Raw genomic sequence first — 17,509 nt, 5'->3', positions numbered from 1 at the left:
GATGTTATTTATACCTCATATCAACGTGCTGTTTAGAAATGGTTCCTTTTACACTGCATATATGAACTAGATTCCCTAACTCCTCTCTTGCTAAAATCTTTGTAGTGATGGTACAGTTGGTATCACCTGAAATTTCCCTTCTAAGAAACACAATGCACTGATTTCTTATCAAAAGAACAAATCTGTCACTGGGATTCTGAGACTCAATATTTTATGGTAGAAAATTCATCTCAAATATCAGTTCATACAACTATAGGTAACTCTCTAAGTACTGATTTGTAAGGCTAATCTTAAGGGTAATATTTAAAAGATTTTACCAATATTTAATTATGAAATACTCTCAGCTATACCCTGTGATCTGTTCTGTATTTCAGCTTCTCTGATTCTGCCTTTTCACAAGTCCTCGCAAAGTTAACTCGGGATACCACACATTCGATAACTTCAGTCACTAGGTAGGAAGAGAGAAATAACAAAGGACAATAGGACAGAAACAGTATTACTGCTTGTTGGCTGTTACCAAGGACATGAAAATAATCAAGCAAATGTAGAAATGTAGAGAATATTTTCCAAAATAAAAATAGCTTTATTCTATTCAGATAATAAAATGACACACATTATAAAAAGTTCAAATACATAAAGATCTAAATAAAGATTAAATATTGCAGTCTAGAAAAGAAAAATCATTAACATTTGGCAATGGGGTCTCTGTAAAACATAAACATGTATTATATTAAAATACCCAATATTAAGTGGGTTCTTATTAAACATGCTATTCTTTAATCTGCTTTTTCACTCAATAATATTTCATAGACAGATTTCCATAGCAATAAATATAAACCTAAGAAATTTTAATGCCAGTTGCATACCATTTAATTACATAAATGTGTTGCAATTTATTTAACTCATTTTCTATTGTGGATATTTAGGTTATTTCCAATGTTTTAATGTCACAGCAGCATGAAGTACCTCTTTGGGCTCGTATTTCCACAGCTGTGCAATTCTTACTGAGATAAATTCATAAAGAAACTGCTGAGTAAAAGTTTTGCTATATATTGACAAATTGTTTGCTAGAAAGGCTGTATCAACTTTCATGCCAGCCAACAGTGAACAAGGATGCTGCTTGGCTCATATTCTCAACTGCTTTATTCTTTGTCACTCTCCGAGAACAAGATTAAGAATAAGATGGCAATCACACTAATACTTATTGGCTGTTTTCATTTTTAAACAGGAGATACTTTTAGTTTCTGTTACTCTTCTTCAGGGAAGATACTTCTTGAATTTGACTGAAGCGTCTTCAGTTTGCGTTCCCACACCAACAGTAGTGTGACTCACGACAGGAGTGACCCTCTAGACTCATTCTGGTTGGTTCCATAGTAGCAGAATCTAGCTCAATAGGTTGTTTAAAGCTTAAATGGTACCCCATACACTACTGCATATAACAGTGATAACTGATTCTGCATCTTCTGCAAATAAGCTCTTTTTACCCTGTTCCCTTCTGTTCCTGTTAATGTTGGTTTCTGAAAACATTTTAAAATTAAGGAACCAAAGAAAAACTTTAAATAGTCTCTTGGTATTTATAGAGATAACTGCAAAAGTTTATAACATGGTAGATAACATCCATAAAAAGGCTCATAAATTTGGCAGGCAATAAAGTTCTTTGGCATAAAAATGCCTCTCAAAAAATATTTGTATGTCAAACCCACAGACAATCAAATATAAATAGTTTGTGACAAAAAGACAGGAACAAAACACAACAAACAGCAGTTCATTCCCTGCCAAAGTACTGGTTTATCATTGCTTAACATGGTTTGGGAATATTTTCCACTACAGGGTAAATTTGTTTGCAACATACTCGAGGTTGAATTCCTCTTAATATTTGAAATTAATAACTTTCACCCAAGAATGGTGAAATGGATATTATGGATACTAGAAAGAAAAACTGGGTGCAATTCAGGTTATAGTTTTGATACAGTAAGTACCAGTGATGGCAAACTTTTTAGAGCTTTCAGTAACATCAGCCTGCTGCAGCCTGTGTACCACAGGTTCACCATCACTGGTACGTACCAGTGGGTTTGAAGATGTTTTGAAGAAACATTTGATTCACTCATTTTACAAATACTTATCAGGCCATACTGCATTCCAGCTAGAATGCTATCCAATAAGGATACAAAAATACACAGCACACAGCCTTTGTCCCCAGCAAACTTTCAATTTTGTAAAAGAAAAATAATTCTAGACATTTCCAGCATTATGCATTAGGGAGGTGAGATTTGGGTAGGACACCAGATGCACAGAAAAAGCATGCTGAAGATTCCACCAGTAGCCAAATAAATACCTTGGAGAAATTTTAATAGAAAAATAGGGCCTGTCATCATTGGCACAAAACATGCCATACAATGCTTTGAGCACACTAGCAGCAAGGCAAGAGGGCACTCTGAGATTATGAGTTACACAACAGAAAAGGAGGAAACTTGTCTGAATCCATTAGGAAAAGCTCACAGAGAAGAAGGTACCTGTAAATGGAGAACATGCCGAGATCTATTCACTCAAGTATAAGTTCCATAAGGATGAGATCTATGTTGGTTTTGACTTTCACTCCTACAACAGTGCCTGACACAGAGGAGGCTACTGATTATTTATTCAATGAATCGATGGATGGGTGGATTTACTTAAGTCCCATCAAATGACTGCAGAAGTACATGCCTCTAGCAGAGGAGCAGGATACTGAAAAACAGAAGTGATGGCAAGCCTCGTAGGCCTACTACAAATGACAAATCACTTTTCATATCCACTTGCATAAGCTTGAACTCCCTGTGGTGCTTTTGTGCAATGTGGAATTCAAGATCACAGGCTTTGGAGTCTGACAAAAGTGGGTTCCAATCTTGCTAACTTTTCCAAATCTGGGAGTACCTTACTTAGTAAGTCAGTCTCTTCAATCATGAGGTGACATTCACATCTTCAAGGGTAGCTGTAAGGACTAAGCATAAACACACATCCAAAGCTCCACATCCAGTTCCCATCACTCTCACCCATTCTTCCAGCCTGGAGATGGAAAGGTCGCACCCCCATTCCAGGGACAATCACTGTGAAGTGCTTCTTAATTGGTCTTCTCTATTTCTCTTAGTCCTTTCTCTCTTCTCAGTATGATCTCCAAGAAGCCTTGTTCACCTTCTCAAAAGTGTATAGTAACTACTTCTTATCCTCTACCTTTCAGCATTTACTTTCTGTTCCATTGGTGTATCGCAAAAATAAGAGATGTCACCAAATAGGTACCTTGAGTAGACATTCTCCTGCTTACTAAGCTGCTCCTTACTTGGATCCCAACTTGCTAGCTAACAAACACAGTACCTATTCTAAAGGATCAGTAAAAGCTTAGCAAATGCCACTAGTGATAAACCTCATATCCTAGCCTCACTGGACCATGGGTCTTAAAAGTGGTCCTACACAGGCTGGTGTACCAACCCATAAAAACTATACTATTATTCAGTAAGTCACAGATCATCACAACACTTAAAAAGTCAATAAAATTAATTATGTCAGAAATTCCATAGCTATTTTTAAAACAACAAAATATTTTCTCCATGTTTTAGGTAATTATGAGACAGGACAAAAACTCTAAAGAAGCATAGAAAACAGGATCTGCCTGGACAATGGTCCATGTTATGCAAAGCATGGAGATAAGGGAATTATTTTTATTTTACTTTTGTGGTGCTGAGGATGGAACTTAGGGGTTCAAGCATGTTAGGCAGTGGGTCTACTGCTGAGCCTCACCGGCTACACTTTGTATATTTTATTTTGAGACAGAGTCTGGCTAAATTGCCCAGAATCATCTCAAATTTAATATCCTTCTGCCTCAGTCTCCTGACTAGCTGAGGTTACTCTTTATGATTAGAAGCACAAATTCATGTTTGCTGACCAGAGGCTAGAAGTTCACTCTTGTTTCCTCATGCATCTTAGTTTCCACATCAGGAAGCCATGAAGGTACCCTCTGATTACCTATAGCAGGTTGCAAGATTTATTTCTATCAATTAACATGCACCCACTAGAAGCTAAATCTAGTCAGCAGGTCTGGATCATTCAGTGGAAGATTTATGTACTTTTCAGCCACAGTAGCATCTGCATATCGTTAATCAGATCACTGCCAGTTCATCTGACTTAGTCTTTAGAAGTGCAAAATAGACACTGTAGAAAGGTGATATCATTAATAAGATCATTAGTAAACAACATCTCTAGAGCTTCCACTCCAAGCTAACCAATATCCTAGGTAAAACAATGAGAATGGAAAAAAAAAGAAGTGATATTTTTCTCATAAAATGTATGGTAGAATCTGCCAATATATAAGAATGTGAGAAAATGTTAAGGCAGTGGTTCTCCGTGGGCTTCACCTCAGCAGTCTGAGGACCACCTTGGGAATCCGTTAGCCAATTTCTAACCTCAGAATGAATGATCAGTCAGTGAGTGAGGCCATGCTTTTACCAAGTCTTCTAGGTCATTTTAATGGGAAGAGGCCCTGAGCTGAGAAATGCAGGTGGCTTACTGGGGTCTCCAGAAGGAATGCCAAGGACTTTGGACCTCTAGAGCTGAGATATTTTTACACCACTAAATTTGTGATAATTTGCTACAACAATAGAAAAGGAATACAGTATAAGGAATTCACAGGCTAGTAAAAGACAAAGGATGACACAAGCAACTTTGATATAATTCAGAAAATGACAAGCATAAAACAGAAATACAAATAAGTTGCTACGGAAATGCTGATAAATTGAACACTTCTGGCTGGAGAGATTAAGGAGGTTTCCTGGGGGATGACAGTTTTTTAGAGCTTGACAATTGATTAGGATTTCAAGAGGGGAGATCCAAAATCACAGCAGGAGTAAAATCACACTGTTGGAAGGCACAGAATAGAACTCAAAAAAAGCTGACCTAGACTCTTGTGACCAGTTATCTTCCTAGCAACAATTACTTAATTAAAATGTCATAACTTCTACTCAGGATATAATAGGTCTCTGAGTTAGTAAAATAAGCAGTAATAGTCAACAACTAAATTATAGGTAATAAACTATCCTAACAATTTAAATACAGAAATACAGATAGATCTTGGGTAGGACTGAACATCCTTGGCAGAGAGGGCTCTGAGGATTCATTTGGGTGATACTGGACATGATGAACCAGCTTCTCTTTGGTAGGTTTTGATTGTTTTGTTTGGCTGATGTCAGATCGCACTGTGAATGACTAATTTGTATGATCAGGAGGCAGTTACTCTGACAAAACATCTGCTTAAGTTAAGTCACTCTGTGTTAGGTTGGGAAAGAATGGAACTGTCCTTATTATCTGCATAACCCAAATGTATCACTGGTCATTCTCCAAGCGTTACTTATGGAGAGCATGTTTTCCCCCAGGTGATACCCTTTACATAGGCATCTCAACAACACTTGCATTCTTCTTTGTCTTCTGCTGACATTTACTCCCATGTCTATATATATATACTGTTCATGTTTATTCCAGAGGGGCAGCTAATCTTCACTGGTCTGCTTCTGCAAGCCATAAGAATGGCTTGAGGTTTCAAAGGAAGAGTCCAAATTTACTGCAGTGACCTGTATGTCCTGGGATGAAGCTGTATGCTCCGGGGACCAACTTTTCTTGCAAGGAAAACTGAGCATGTTGTAAGCATCTTCATTTCTCTTACTCCCTGTCTTTCTGTCCAAGCCCAGAAATGTAACCTCAGACTGGCTACATTCAAAAGGAATATTTGGAGTCATTCTATCTTTCCTCAAGCCTTCGTCACGAGGCAGTGAATGATTATTCTGGTTTTCGTCATCTTCTACTGGAATGCTCGGTACATTATCCAAGAATACAGGAGAAGGAAACCTGAAGGACTTTAGTGATGTGGGCGGGTCTTCTGCAAAATATAAGCTGGCTTGAGTGCTTTCAAGAGCATTTAGGACCTAATTAACAAACAAAGCAAACACACATGGAGTTAAGCTTGAATAACACCTTTCATTTCTTTTTCTCTACATATAAAGAATATTTCATTATCTTTCATTTTCATGGAGTAAGTTCAACTTCAGAATTTGGAATTCGAAGAGACCTTAATTAAATATTAGCAAACTCCCTTCATTCTGAGGAGCACACCAAGTGACTTGAAGTAAGGTATAAAAGAAACTACACTGAAGTAAATATCAAGCAAACTGATTTCTGCCCTGGGTTTTTCACCAATTAGCTTTGTGGCCTTGGGTGAGTCTTTACATTTTCACACTAACCATAATGCATGGAGATTAGAAGGGCGTGAGGCAATGCTGACCTGATCTGTAGAATCACCTGAAAGGAGCATTTCTGTAAATATAAAATGTGACTGAAAAATGCAATAAATGTACTTAAATTTTTAAAAAATTTGCTAAAGTAAATGAAGTCATCTTTGTGTCTTCAGTCACATCATCATGGACACTTTGATGCCCCGAATGGATTTGAAATATTTATCTTTCATGGTCATTTTGACTTCAGGGAAGAGCCAGAAGTCACACAATGTTAGATCCAAGGAATGTTTTTGTGAGCCTGCCGTTCCATAGAATGGTATTAAGCAGCAGCATTCACCATAGTTTTCACCGCACTTCATAAAGACACTCATGAAAGAGGGGTTCCCGAACTGCTTCAGAAAGTGGCACCAAAGATGGCATAAGTGTGCCAAAATGAATGAGAATATTTTGAGGGAAATTAATGGCAATGTGTCTTTCACTATAATAGTTTTTAAAAATTTAAACATTCACCTTACATTTAAACATTTACCTCAAACAGATTGCTTGACTTTAACCTAAAGACTTCATTTAAAAAGTAAGGAAATGAGGGTCCAGGAATCTGTACTTTAAAAGAATCCCAGATGATTCAGATGTGCAGCCAAATTTGAGATTTCTTGATAAAATATATCTTCACACACTCACACACACACGCACAATTTTTAAAAACATGTATAGTTTTACCATTTGAAAGTGTTTTCATGTATATCGTTTCATTTAATCTATACAATTAACATCATTTTGATTTTACAAACAATAAAGCTGAAGGGGTCAGAAAAGGGAATCAATATCACAACATGGTAAGAAACAGCCCTGATGCCTGACCCCAGATCTCCTGGCTCCCAATTCCATGTCCCTCCAACACACAGCTCATAACTCCCTGCTGGGCCCAGAAGCTCATGCAGCTATTACTGGTGGTATGAGGCCTCGAATACGATTTTGTTACTCCCAGGCCAGTGCTCTTCACATATTGTGTGTCAACTCCTTGTTTAAAGCCTTTCCACAGCTCCCCAATAGATTGAGGACAAAGTCCAGAGTTTCGGAATGAGATTCAGAGCCCCTTACCACTCTTGAAAGCTGTTGTTATTATAATGACTACAGCCATGGCTCTCTCCCACCCACTTTCCATGATCTTGCACTGCCTGCAGTCTTACTTTCCAGTCTCCATCACACAGAAACCTTCATGGGGCTGGGGATTTAGTTCAATGGTTCTGCTGCCTGCCTGGCAAGTACAAAGATCTGAGTTCAATCCCCGTACCAAAAAAAAAACCCTTCATGGGTGCTGATGCTCTCTGCTGAGAATATCCTTCTACCCTCCCTGCTGCCTACTTCCAACCTCGTCAACAGCTAAGCTGTCACCTCTGTCAAGAAACACCCCAGACAGCCATATGCTGGTATGTATTTTAACCCTACATTCTCACATCAGCCAGAGCTTCTGTCTACTGCTATGCTTATCCTGCTGGACAAGAAGCCCATGTTTAGTGACCTGACTACCCCTTGACTGAGACCTGCAGGTAATCACTGGCTCTGACCACTGTTATCACTGCCTCTGACCACTGTTTTATCCTTAGCACCCAATATCAATTCTGCACTACAAAGTAGGCATTAAATTGGTATTCACTTATATACAAAAAAAACATATGGATAGATGACTGATTAGTTACATCTATAGACAAGTGAACAAAGTGAAAAATGAAAATATGTGACACATTTTAGTAGGGCAGGAATCTTAGTGAATGTTGAATAAAGTATTTCCTCCAAACTACTCTCATTAAATTTTAGGGGTGTTCTGGTTCCACCCAATAACAACCTCTACCTGATTAGCAAATGCTGAGACTTTCTGACCTGGAAACATCACCTATAGGCTGGAATTCTCTATGGGAGGCTAGATTTGTCTCACTGATAAAGAAGATTTATCCAACTTCAATTTCCTACGGCCCAGTTTGACTAGAACCATGTATATACGTACTTCATCCATTGATGGTCTTAACTTTGCCCGAGTTGCAGCACACTGGCCTGCCAAAGAGAAGAGCTTAGCAGAGAAGTTCCGAGGACAGGGATATACTTTCTTATCTAGAAATGACAGACACGAATCGAGGCCTCTCTTCTCCATCAATTCCATAATGAGATCCCGCTAGGAGAGGAGGACATAACCTTATTACATAGAACTCATTCAGAAAAATAACCAGAAAATAGGTGCCAACAGGAAAATGATTCTTACCAGCTGAATATGTTTAGGATCATCTAACACCACTTTACAACCTGTTAGAACTTCCATTATTACCTATAAGAAGCAAATAGAAAGTCAATTTTATGTGTGGATACATATACAGTATGTGTTGAACTATTACCTTCAGCAATGAATACAGTTCCAATACGTCATATTTTATTTCACTGATCACACAAAATTAATGTATAAGATAGTGACAGATAGAAAATGAGTAAGTCTAGAAGTTAAAGCTCTTAAAAGTGTCTTTTTATAATCTACAACATTCTGGGCAATAAGCTCTGGCTCTTTTGTTATTTGCAAGTGTTGACACTTACAATTCCAAAGCTGTAGATGTCTGTTTTCGTGGAAAGTTTTCCCTGTCTGATATACTCTTCTGGCATGTACCATAGATGTTTACTGCTGCCGCTAGTCACATTTATAGTAGAACTCTGCTGTTCCAGGTGGTGTCGGAAGTGTGCCATGGCAAAATCAGTTAGTTTGGGTTGAAACTGATCATCCAAAAGTATATTTGCACTAAAATTGTGATCAAGAACAAGGTAAAACATCATGAAAGCGTTTCAATTAAATACAACATGGCAAGCTCACCTTACTAGCTGGTTACAATATTGATAAAATAAAGCCAAACAAAAATTTCCAGGAAAACTAAAGGTTTAGGGGAAGTGGGAAGGGTAGGGGAAAGGAAATAAGGGAAAAGAAAAAAACTGAGAAGATGAAAGAATGGAAATAAAGTTTTTGTAAATAGGGAAGGGAGGAGGGGGTGAAGGGAGGGCAGGGGTAGGGGGGAAAGTGAGAACGAAGACCTGTCATATAAAGGTACAAGATCATAATGATGAATGTAACTGTACTGTACACCTAAAATGTACCAATAAACTCAATGAGAAAAAAAAATTTCAGGAAGTAGGTGTCATTTTTTTCATTTCTCTTGACATAGACATCTACATGTTGTATAAAACCTAAGACAAAAACCAGACCTATTAACAGTGAACATTTCAAACTTGCAGATACATGGAGTTGGTGGATAAAGCCAAGGCTCCATCACAGGGTAAGATGCTCACCAACCCTCACTAGGCTTCTGCTTCTCCAGCTTCTTCTACTCTGAAAGCTACTTCTGTATGCTGACACCTCATTTCAGCACAGGGAGAGGACAGAAAAATCTCCAATTCCATATTTCCAGTCTTCTGCCTTTACCTTGGCTCTAAAGAAGGCACATAATCCTTATATACAATGCCAGAACTACGGGATGCCGACGGTGAATTTTGGAAAACGTTTAAGTATTCCTGAATCCTTTCTAAAGTACGAGAACAACAAGGAAATCTATAAACTAATCCATGTATTTGAACCCTTATCAAAACTGGCGGACAGCTTTTCAGCAGTTGGTGAGCCGTACATTTGTGCAAGTGAGGCAGAGGTGAGCTGAGTGACAATATTTCCCCTTCCAGAAAACACTGAGGGCCTTAGGTCAGTGAGAGGCCATCAATAAGATGTGAAATTATTCGAAGGCACTGCATTTACACTGTGACTAATGACATCTGGTAAAAAGACAAGTTGTTCACCAGCAGGCCTTAGTGTATCACATAAATTGTGAAACCAGTGATTTACTCCATTCTAAATAAAAGTTAATGGTAGCCGAGTAAGAAGGATGTTCTGTTTTAGGAAAGCAGAAATTGCAAAAGGCCCTTTGGCAATCAATTTCAACCCTAATTCTTTGCCCTGCCTCAACCTTAAATAGAATGTTCAAACATAAAGTGCCTTCATCTACCCACGCAGGTTGGCTAAGTTTATGATGTGGGGCAAAAATAGACTAACAAAGAACATAAGACAACTAAAATCATAGCAATACAATACAAAAGGTCAGCTTCCTAGCTACCGGGGCCACTGAAGAAGTAGATAAACAACAACTTTGGTCCACACCTTCACTTCACTGTCTCTGCAACCTATTTTTTTCTACCCTGTAAGGCAATCTGCTGTAACAGAGCAGCCATCTTCTCAGAAGGACCCTTGGTTGTACACTGAAAATGTGGGGCAAATTCTACACAGGTAGTGAGTTTGACTCCTGACACTGGGGTCACAAATCTTTCTCTTAAGAGGAGTTCTAAGGTTTTACGATAAAGGGGAGAACTGACTCCCCAAATAATGTACTTTAGAGTGACATTTTTTTTTATGTTCATTAGTTTATTTCCTAATTAGTTGAAGCTTTCAGGCCTTAAAAATAAAGCAGGGTGATATACCTAGGTTATAATGCAAGATTTGAATTTCAGTGCTAACACCATGTTTGACATGTACAAGCGTGACTCACACAAACACACACACACATTTTAAAGGGGTTTATTAGTGCCAAGTAGCTCAGTTTGAGTGCCCAGCAACCATCAAAAAAGGTCAGGACTACACCCAATTGGCCCCAACGATATTAAAGGACACAACTGGCCTTGCAGTGATAGCCTGCAGGAAAGAACACATACGCTATCTATGTTACACTGCTGAAACATGCAGACTGCAGACGAGGCAAGACACAGTTCCCTAAGAGGATCAGAAGCCGTACAATGCCCTCCTCTACTTTGGCATGAGGTGCATCCTACCAGACATGGCAAGCTGAAGCCCTTTATTCACATGTAGAATAATAAAGCTTTCTCTTTTTTCACAAAGGTGTGAGATCATCAAGCTATCGTACAGATAGTCAAAATTATACAGAATGACTGAAATAACATAAGAACTTCATTTAACACCTTGAGACTCTTCAAACTTCTGGTTGGTTAGTCTGAGATAGAAAAGTCTGATGTCAAGGGTTTTTTCTAATAAATTTTATAAGAGTAAAGCATATTCCTTACACACTTTTTTTCAACTATAAAGCAGAAGTAAAAAAAAATTAAGCCCGAGTTTCTCCATCCAAATAAAGCACTGTTGATATTTTGGTGTATTTTGCTCTTAATTTTTAAATAAATGAATTTGGAGTTCTACAGTTATATTTATGTAATGTATACTAGTTAAATTTGACTTTTCCTAGTCAATCTTATTTCATAGACACAGTTCCCTGTTATTTCACACTATTAATAACATTACTTAATAATCTCAAATGATTTATAATAAAGCCTTCCATGATCCATTACACTGAACCCACATACAGAAAATAAAGCTAATATCTTTCATTTTTCACTCCTCCAGAAAACAAAACAACACAGCTCTGACTTACTTATGGAAAAGGTCACTGCTTAACACAGATTTTGAGATGCCCTTCTTTTGAGCCAATTTTCAGGGCTATACAATAAAAATAGCATTTCTTCTAGAAACTGTCTTTTCTCACAAAGACTTAAAAAAAACTGTGCAACAAAGACAGAGGATGCAGGGATTTCAAACCCTCGTAAAAGAATTGGGTTGTACAAACAAATGCCAATAATCATGGAGGTTCACATTTAGAAGCAAAAATGCAGGAGGGTAACCTAGGTCAGCTGAGTCATAGCTGACTCAGCAGCTGGGGCTGATGGAGAATGAACATTTGAACCATCCGACAAATGTCCACATGTTTGAATGACTGAGTTGGCCTCACTGTAGTTCCTAGAGAACAGGTGTGTAAGTCACTAAACAAGACGGGGAAACATTGTTGGATTTGGCACTAATTAGCATCTCTACTAGCAGCTTAGCAGAAAGGATGAGCATGCAATGCATAGCTGATTCGCCCAGGAGCAGTCAGGGACTCACTGAAGAGCGCTTATAAAACCATAGTTCTCCAGCAATCGTCCACAGCACTGGAACTTGATATCCTGATATATGTCCCACAAGTGTAATGTATGGATAGGCTACTTTTGAATTCTCACACTCTGTGAAGAACCCAATGTATTAGTCAACTTTCTGTCATTGTGACAAAATACCTGAGACAACAGTGTAAAAAGAAAAAAGACTTATTTTCTCTCATGGTTCAATGGCTTCATGCTTGGCCCTGTTGCTTGTGACTTATGGCAGCATCTATATTATGGCAGGAGCATGTGACAGATGAGGCCTGTTTACCTCACAGTGGCCGGGAAGCAAAGAGAGTGAGTCAAGAAATGGGTTGGGGTCCTATATCTCCTTCAAGGGCACGCCCCCAACAATCTAGCTTTCCAAAGTTTCCAACACCTCCCAAGAGTATCACTGCTAGTAGTGATTACAACTTCAACATGAGCATTACTGACAGATATTAAAGATCAAAACAAAACATTTAGCAAGGCAACAATCATCAGTGGCACCTCTACTAACTAAAATAATTATATATATGGCTAACCACATTTCCAGTTCAAGTCCTGCCTCTTCCATAATGTTTTACTTATCTCTGATTTGATCTCTTTTCGTACTCTGTATATCTATTACACACCCATATGTAGCAGCATTATATAAATGATTTTATAGTTTAGCATGGCTGGATAAGTACTTGGGATAGTGGCCATGTAAATAGTGGAACCAGCTAGCTGCCTGCAGAATCTTTCTATTCATACTTTTTTCTAAGACAGGCCTCAGTCCATTATCCCTAGAGCTCAGCCTACCAAATCCAGTTCCTCAGCCTGGTTATCACTGTCCATCTGTCCCTATTCCCTGTCCACCACATTCCCTATTCTTCTCCATTCTCATCTTACTTTATTCTCTAGCCTTGTCCTTTCTTCTTCAAAAAACTATCTTATTTTTGTCAGTACAAGTGGCAAACCTTGACTCTGCTTCACTGAACAAACTTCTTGCTTTCACAAAGAATAATCTCTCCCTTTCTGTCAATCAATCCATGGCTATGACTTAGTTCCTCCAAGACCTGCCTTGGAACTCTTACTACAGGAAGGCTTCTATGACCAATCACATGTTGGGCACATTTAATATTACAAATTTGTTTGTATTATCTCTGGAATCCGCTGAATTTTCTAGGACAAGAATATTATCATCAGTGTCTCCCCCTGTGGTCTGCACACAACAGGCGTTTCATAAGTATGTCTATTGAATGTGATTTTCAAGATTTCTAACAAATACATACTAAGACGAGTATTTTTGTTTTAAATAGAGCTTAGTTTGTGAGTCCACTTTTCAAATATCATCAACTGACAATGGAGATAAGTAGTGGAGTAATAGGTAAAAAGACTTAGCCAACATATCACTTAGCCTCTTACAATGACACTCCTACTACTTCTGGACCAAGTCTGAAGGGAGTCTACAGCTGATGAATGTGAATTCCTCATAACCTCCATATACTTTATGACATTTAGTGCTAAGAAACAGAAGCTATTAATTTATTATTAGCATTTTGCAGAGGGAAAAGCAAGCACAGAGAAGTTAGGCAATTTGCTCAGAATCACATTTTAAGTGTAAGGTCTGCTTCCTAAATCAGTTCTCTTTGATTTAAACTAGGGGACACTGAGATAAAAAGATTTTTGTAAGGGTAAAGTCAGACTTGGTAGTGCATGCCTATAATCCCAGCACTCTGGAATCTAAGGCAGGAGGATTGCTGCAAGTTCAAGGATATCGTGGGTTATATAGTGAGTTCAAGGCTAGCATGAACTACACGGCAAGACCCTGTCAAAAAAAAAGAGGAGGATGTGGAAGAAGAAGAAAAGGAAAAGTGGGGGAGGGATGGGAAGGGTGAAGGAAAAAGAGGAGAAGGAGAAAGAGGAGTAAATTCCTGGGTTTCATTTTTCTGAGCCCTATCCAGTCAAGTCTTCCTCCAACACTGTGGTGGCTAAATAGTAGCCCCTTCCCTAGCCTTATGGCCAGCTCTTTGATGGGTCCCTGGGATGCTCTTGGTTCCCAGCAAGTAGAGGTGACAACCAAGCCCCAATCTGAGAACTGCCCATAGTAGAAAGGAGCTGCTTCCTTGGTCAGATACAGGATGCAAAGACCCATTCACCCTGCCTAACTCTGAGGTATCTTTGAGGGCTGTTCCAGCTTCGCCATTTCCCTATTGCTTTGGCTGGTAAGTCAGTGATAACAATATCTGACTTGAGCTCTCCACCTGCCCAATTCTACCTCTTCCTCCCTGCTCTTGTGTTTGTTGTTCCTGACAGCGCTCTCTAAAAACCTCCTGCAGACAAATCTCTGCCTCTGAGCCTATTTCCTTGGCACCTGCCTGAAGACCTGAGCCAAAAATGAGAAAGCAGGAATCAAGGCCCACAATCTGTACTGCCACCCATAACAGGAGGGAGGTGCTAGGTGGGCACATCCCAATCCCCTCTTTAGGACCAGCCACATGAAGCCTTGGGAAGTGGGCAGAGCCTACATGTGCCTCCCTCCTCCTTGATGTCCCCTTCGCTGCAGTGTGTACTCTCCTTGTTCCTCTCCTCCAGCAAGAACCAGAACTCGAACATCCTCTCCCTTCTCCTGTCCTTCAAACTCTGTCAGCAGGAAAGGATTTGAAGAGCTCAGCCACACAAAGGAAACAGTAAAATTAATATATAGTATTACAAGTATGAGATTTTAAATAAACTAATGCTTACTTTAAGTTTTAAGTTTAAACAAAAGGAAGAATATCTGTAGTAAAAATTGCAGACACTTATTTACCAGGTAAAGTACATATCGGAGCACCTACCGCGTTTGATGGTGGTTGCAATTTGGGTGAAAGAGGTGGGGGGTGGCCACCTCAGCCTTCTGGAACCTACTCCACTGGGTGACTCCCCCACCCTTGAGCCCTTCACTGTCTCTCTACATCTAGATCCTATGATGATGATGCAACTCCACGTTGATTCTAGGAAGCTACTAATGCTGAGGAATTTCCACACTACAACAGAAGCAAGCATCTATGGGTAGCTGGCCCCACACCCCCAGGCATAAGTGAAAATCTAGTCTTTTCATGTGACAGTCACCCCCCCAAAAAACAAATAAGCAACCAGCTCTTCTTCTGTTCAAGTCAAAAGCACACTAAAAGCTCCTTTCAAAAATACTAAAAAATGGCTCAAAAGAAGCAGAAGCCTCCTAAATTCAGTCTCCCCGATAGCCAGTACAGGCAAGATTGTGTACTTTTGGACAGGTCCAAGATAAAGGGCACACAGGAAGCAATTCACCGGAGTGATTTTTGCTATGCTGTATTTACTATGTCTGCAAGTGTCTGTATGACTACCGCAGAAGAAAAATAGAAGACATCTGCTCGGATCTCAAAAGCTGAACACTAGGGCTACTGCTTGGCAGATTCTGTCTTGTCACACATTAATATACATAGTTACAAGGCAGCAGGCCCAGTGAGATGAGAAAGACTAGAGATCAAGGACCAAGAATTTCAATTGCTATTTACTACTAATGTCTTGCTAGGAATCCCTATGTAAGTCGCTTAACATTTCCTTAAACCTCAGTTTTAAAAACTGGAGTTGGGGGCCTAGGATTTAGCTCAGCGGTTCGGTGGCCTGCCTTGCATGCACAAGGACCCGAGTTCAATCCCCGGTACCAAAAAATAAAATAAATAAATAAAATAAAAACTGGAGTTGGGGAGTGTGTAATATAGAAGTTCATTTTGCTTTCGCTTATCAAGTATAATTAATACAGAATTATTCATGACTCCCCCCAAATAATATAACTTTCCTTTGGCAATGTAAGTGCAGCTTTTTAATCTGGCACACATGTTTTCATTAATAAAAAGTATACGGATTTTAATACTTAGAGGAGAATTCTTAATACAGTCATACATATACATACCTGGAAAACAAAAGAGAAAAGAATATGAAACATGACTCAACATGATGCGAAAGGGGCTTTCAGATGGAACCTAAAGTTCTCAGATCTTACCTGGATATAGTGCCACAGATGACTGAGCACGGCTGAGTACTGTGCAAATACCAGACAGCTTTGGATACACCAATTAATATACTGATTCGAACGTGCCAAGAGAGCGGGGCCATGTTACCCTAAAAAGACCACAGTAATTGGTACGGTTGTACTTTCTGAATATAAATCACCTACATGGTTATTTCACGGAAGCATTCCAGAAGACAAGGAGAGGGCAAGGTGGGATGAGGGAGGTGCGTCAGCATTGTTTTGTTTGCTACAACCCCTTTGTAATTTCAGACAGATCTAGAACTCTTTACAGGTGATGGAAATACCCAATAATTTTCAGTATTAGCATAATCGAAATGACTAGAGGGCTCGGGATATAGCTTGTAGTAGAGTAATTGACACTTTACAGTTCATTAAGATATTTAAATTACTTGTGGCATTATAGTTCGGGTAATTGAGAATAATCTGCTTTTCTTCTCATTTTAGTGGAAACAATTTTTTGGCATCAATTTTTAAACTACCCCTTCAAAAACATCTAGGAGAAATCATAGGATTCACTCCACCTCTTTCTCTTTCAGGAGTCTATATCACTTTCATGAGTATCCCTCATTTTGAATGATGCTTTGCATAAAGTTGTGCAAATTAAAATCAGAGAAATAAGGGTAGATGATGTAAACTCACTGAAGGCAGAGAATCAATAAACAATAAGGGCCCAATAACTCTTTTGGCAACCAGAACCCAGTAACTCGGGTACTTATAAAGCCTTTTAGTAGTAAGAAACTAATTCAGAGAAGTCCTCTACTTCTTTAGAAATTCATTCTTGGCTACACCCTCATGTCCACACACCTTGGCTTCCAGGATCCCTGGAAAGGTTGCAGTGGCTCCCCAACCCTCAGGCTCCAGAGGGTAGGAGGACAAGGCAGAATGATAAATATGACTTACGACACACTGTAATTTGTCAAAAAGTGTTCCGTTTCTCATATATGGATAAACCAGACAGAACTTCTCAGTCTCTGTAAAATACGCAGCCAATTCTAGTATGTTTGGATGGTGAAACCTTGAAAAAAGATTTTTTTAACATATCAAATTGTTATTCCAATGAAGAATATTCTGGTTTGGGGGATGGTACTGCAGGATGGGGAACCAGTCTAAAGCTGGTATACTTGGCAAAGGGAGCACTAATTTCATGGGACGCTTGATACAGATTTGCTTTCCTCAGTGATATAAAAGAGTTCTAACAGTATTGTACACAGCTAAACCAGTTAGAAAATATCATAAGACAGGC

General features: G+C 39.0%; 1 protein-coding gene across 1 annotated transcript in view; it reads right to left on the bottom strand.

The window, feature by feature from the left end:
• Nucleotides 1-706: 706 nt before the first annotated feature.
• Irak3 (interleukin 1 receptor associated kinase 3) overlaps nt 707-17,509 on the bottom strand; it is a 33,048-nt gene continuing 16,245 nt past the window's right edge. The window contains exons 6-11 of the mRNA XM_033763761.1: nt 17,167-17,281; nt 16,237-16,355; nt 8,835-9,033; nt 8,512-8,574; nt 8,260-8,424; nt 707-5,945 (exon numbers count right to left, since the gene is read on the bottom strand). Coding sequence (XP_033619652.1) covers nt 5,514-5,945; nt 8,260-8,424; nt 8,512-8,574; nt 8,835-9,033; nt 16,237-16,355; nt 17,167-17,281 — 1,093 coding nt within the window. The 3' untranslated portion in view covers nt 707-5,513. The remainder of the gene's footprint in view (nt 5,946-8,259; nt 8,425-8,511; nt 8,575-8,834; nt 9,034-16,236; nt 16,356-17,166; nt 17,282-17,509) is intronic.

The sequence above is a fragment of the Fukomys damarensis genome, unplaced genomic scaffold, assembly GCF_012274545.1.
Source record: "Fukomys damarensis isolate Sample0158 unplaced genomic scaffold, DMR_v1.0_HiC HiC_scaffold_15, whole genome shotgun sequence".
NCBI lineage: Eukaryota > Metazoa > Chordata > Mammalia > Rodentia > Bathyergidae > Fukomys > Fukomys damarensis.
Note: the sequence above shows the minus strand (reverse complement) of the source record. Positions and strands in the feature narration are given on the sequence as shown.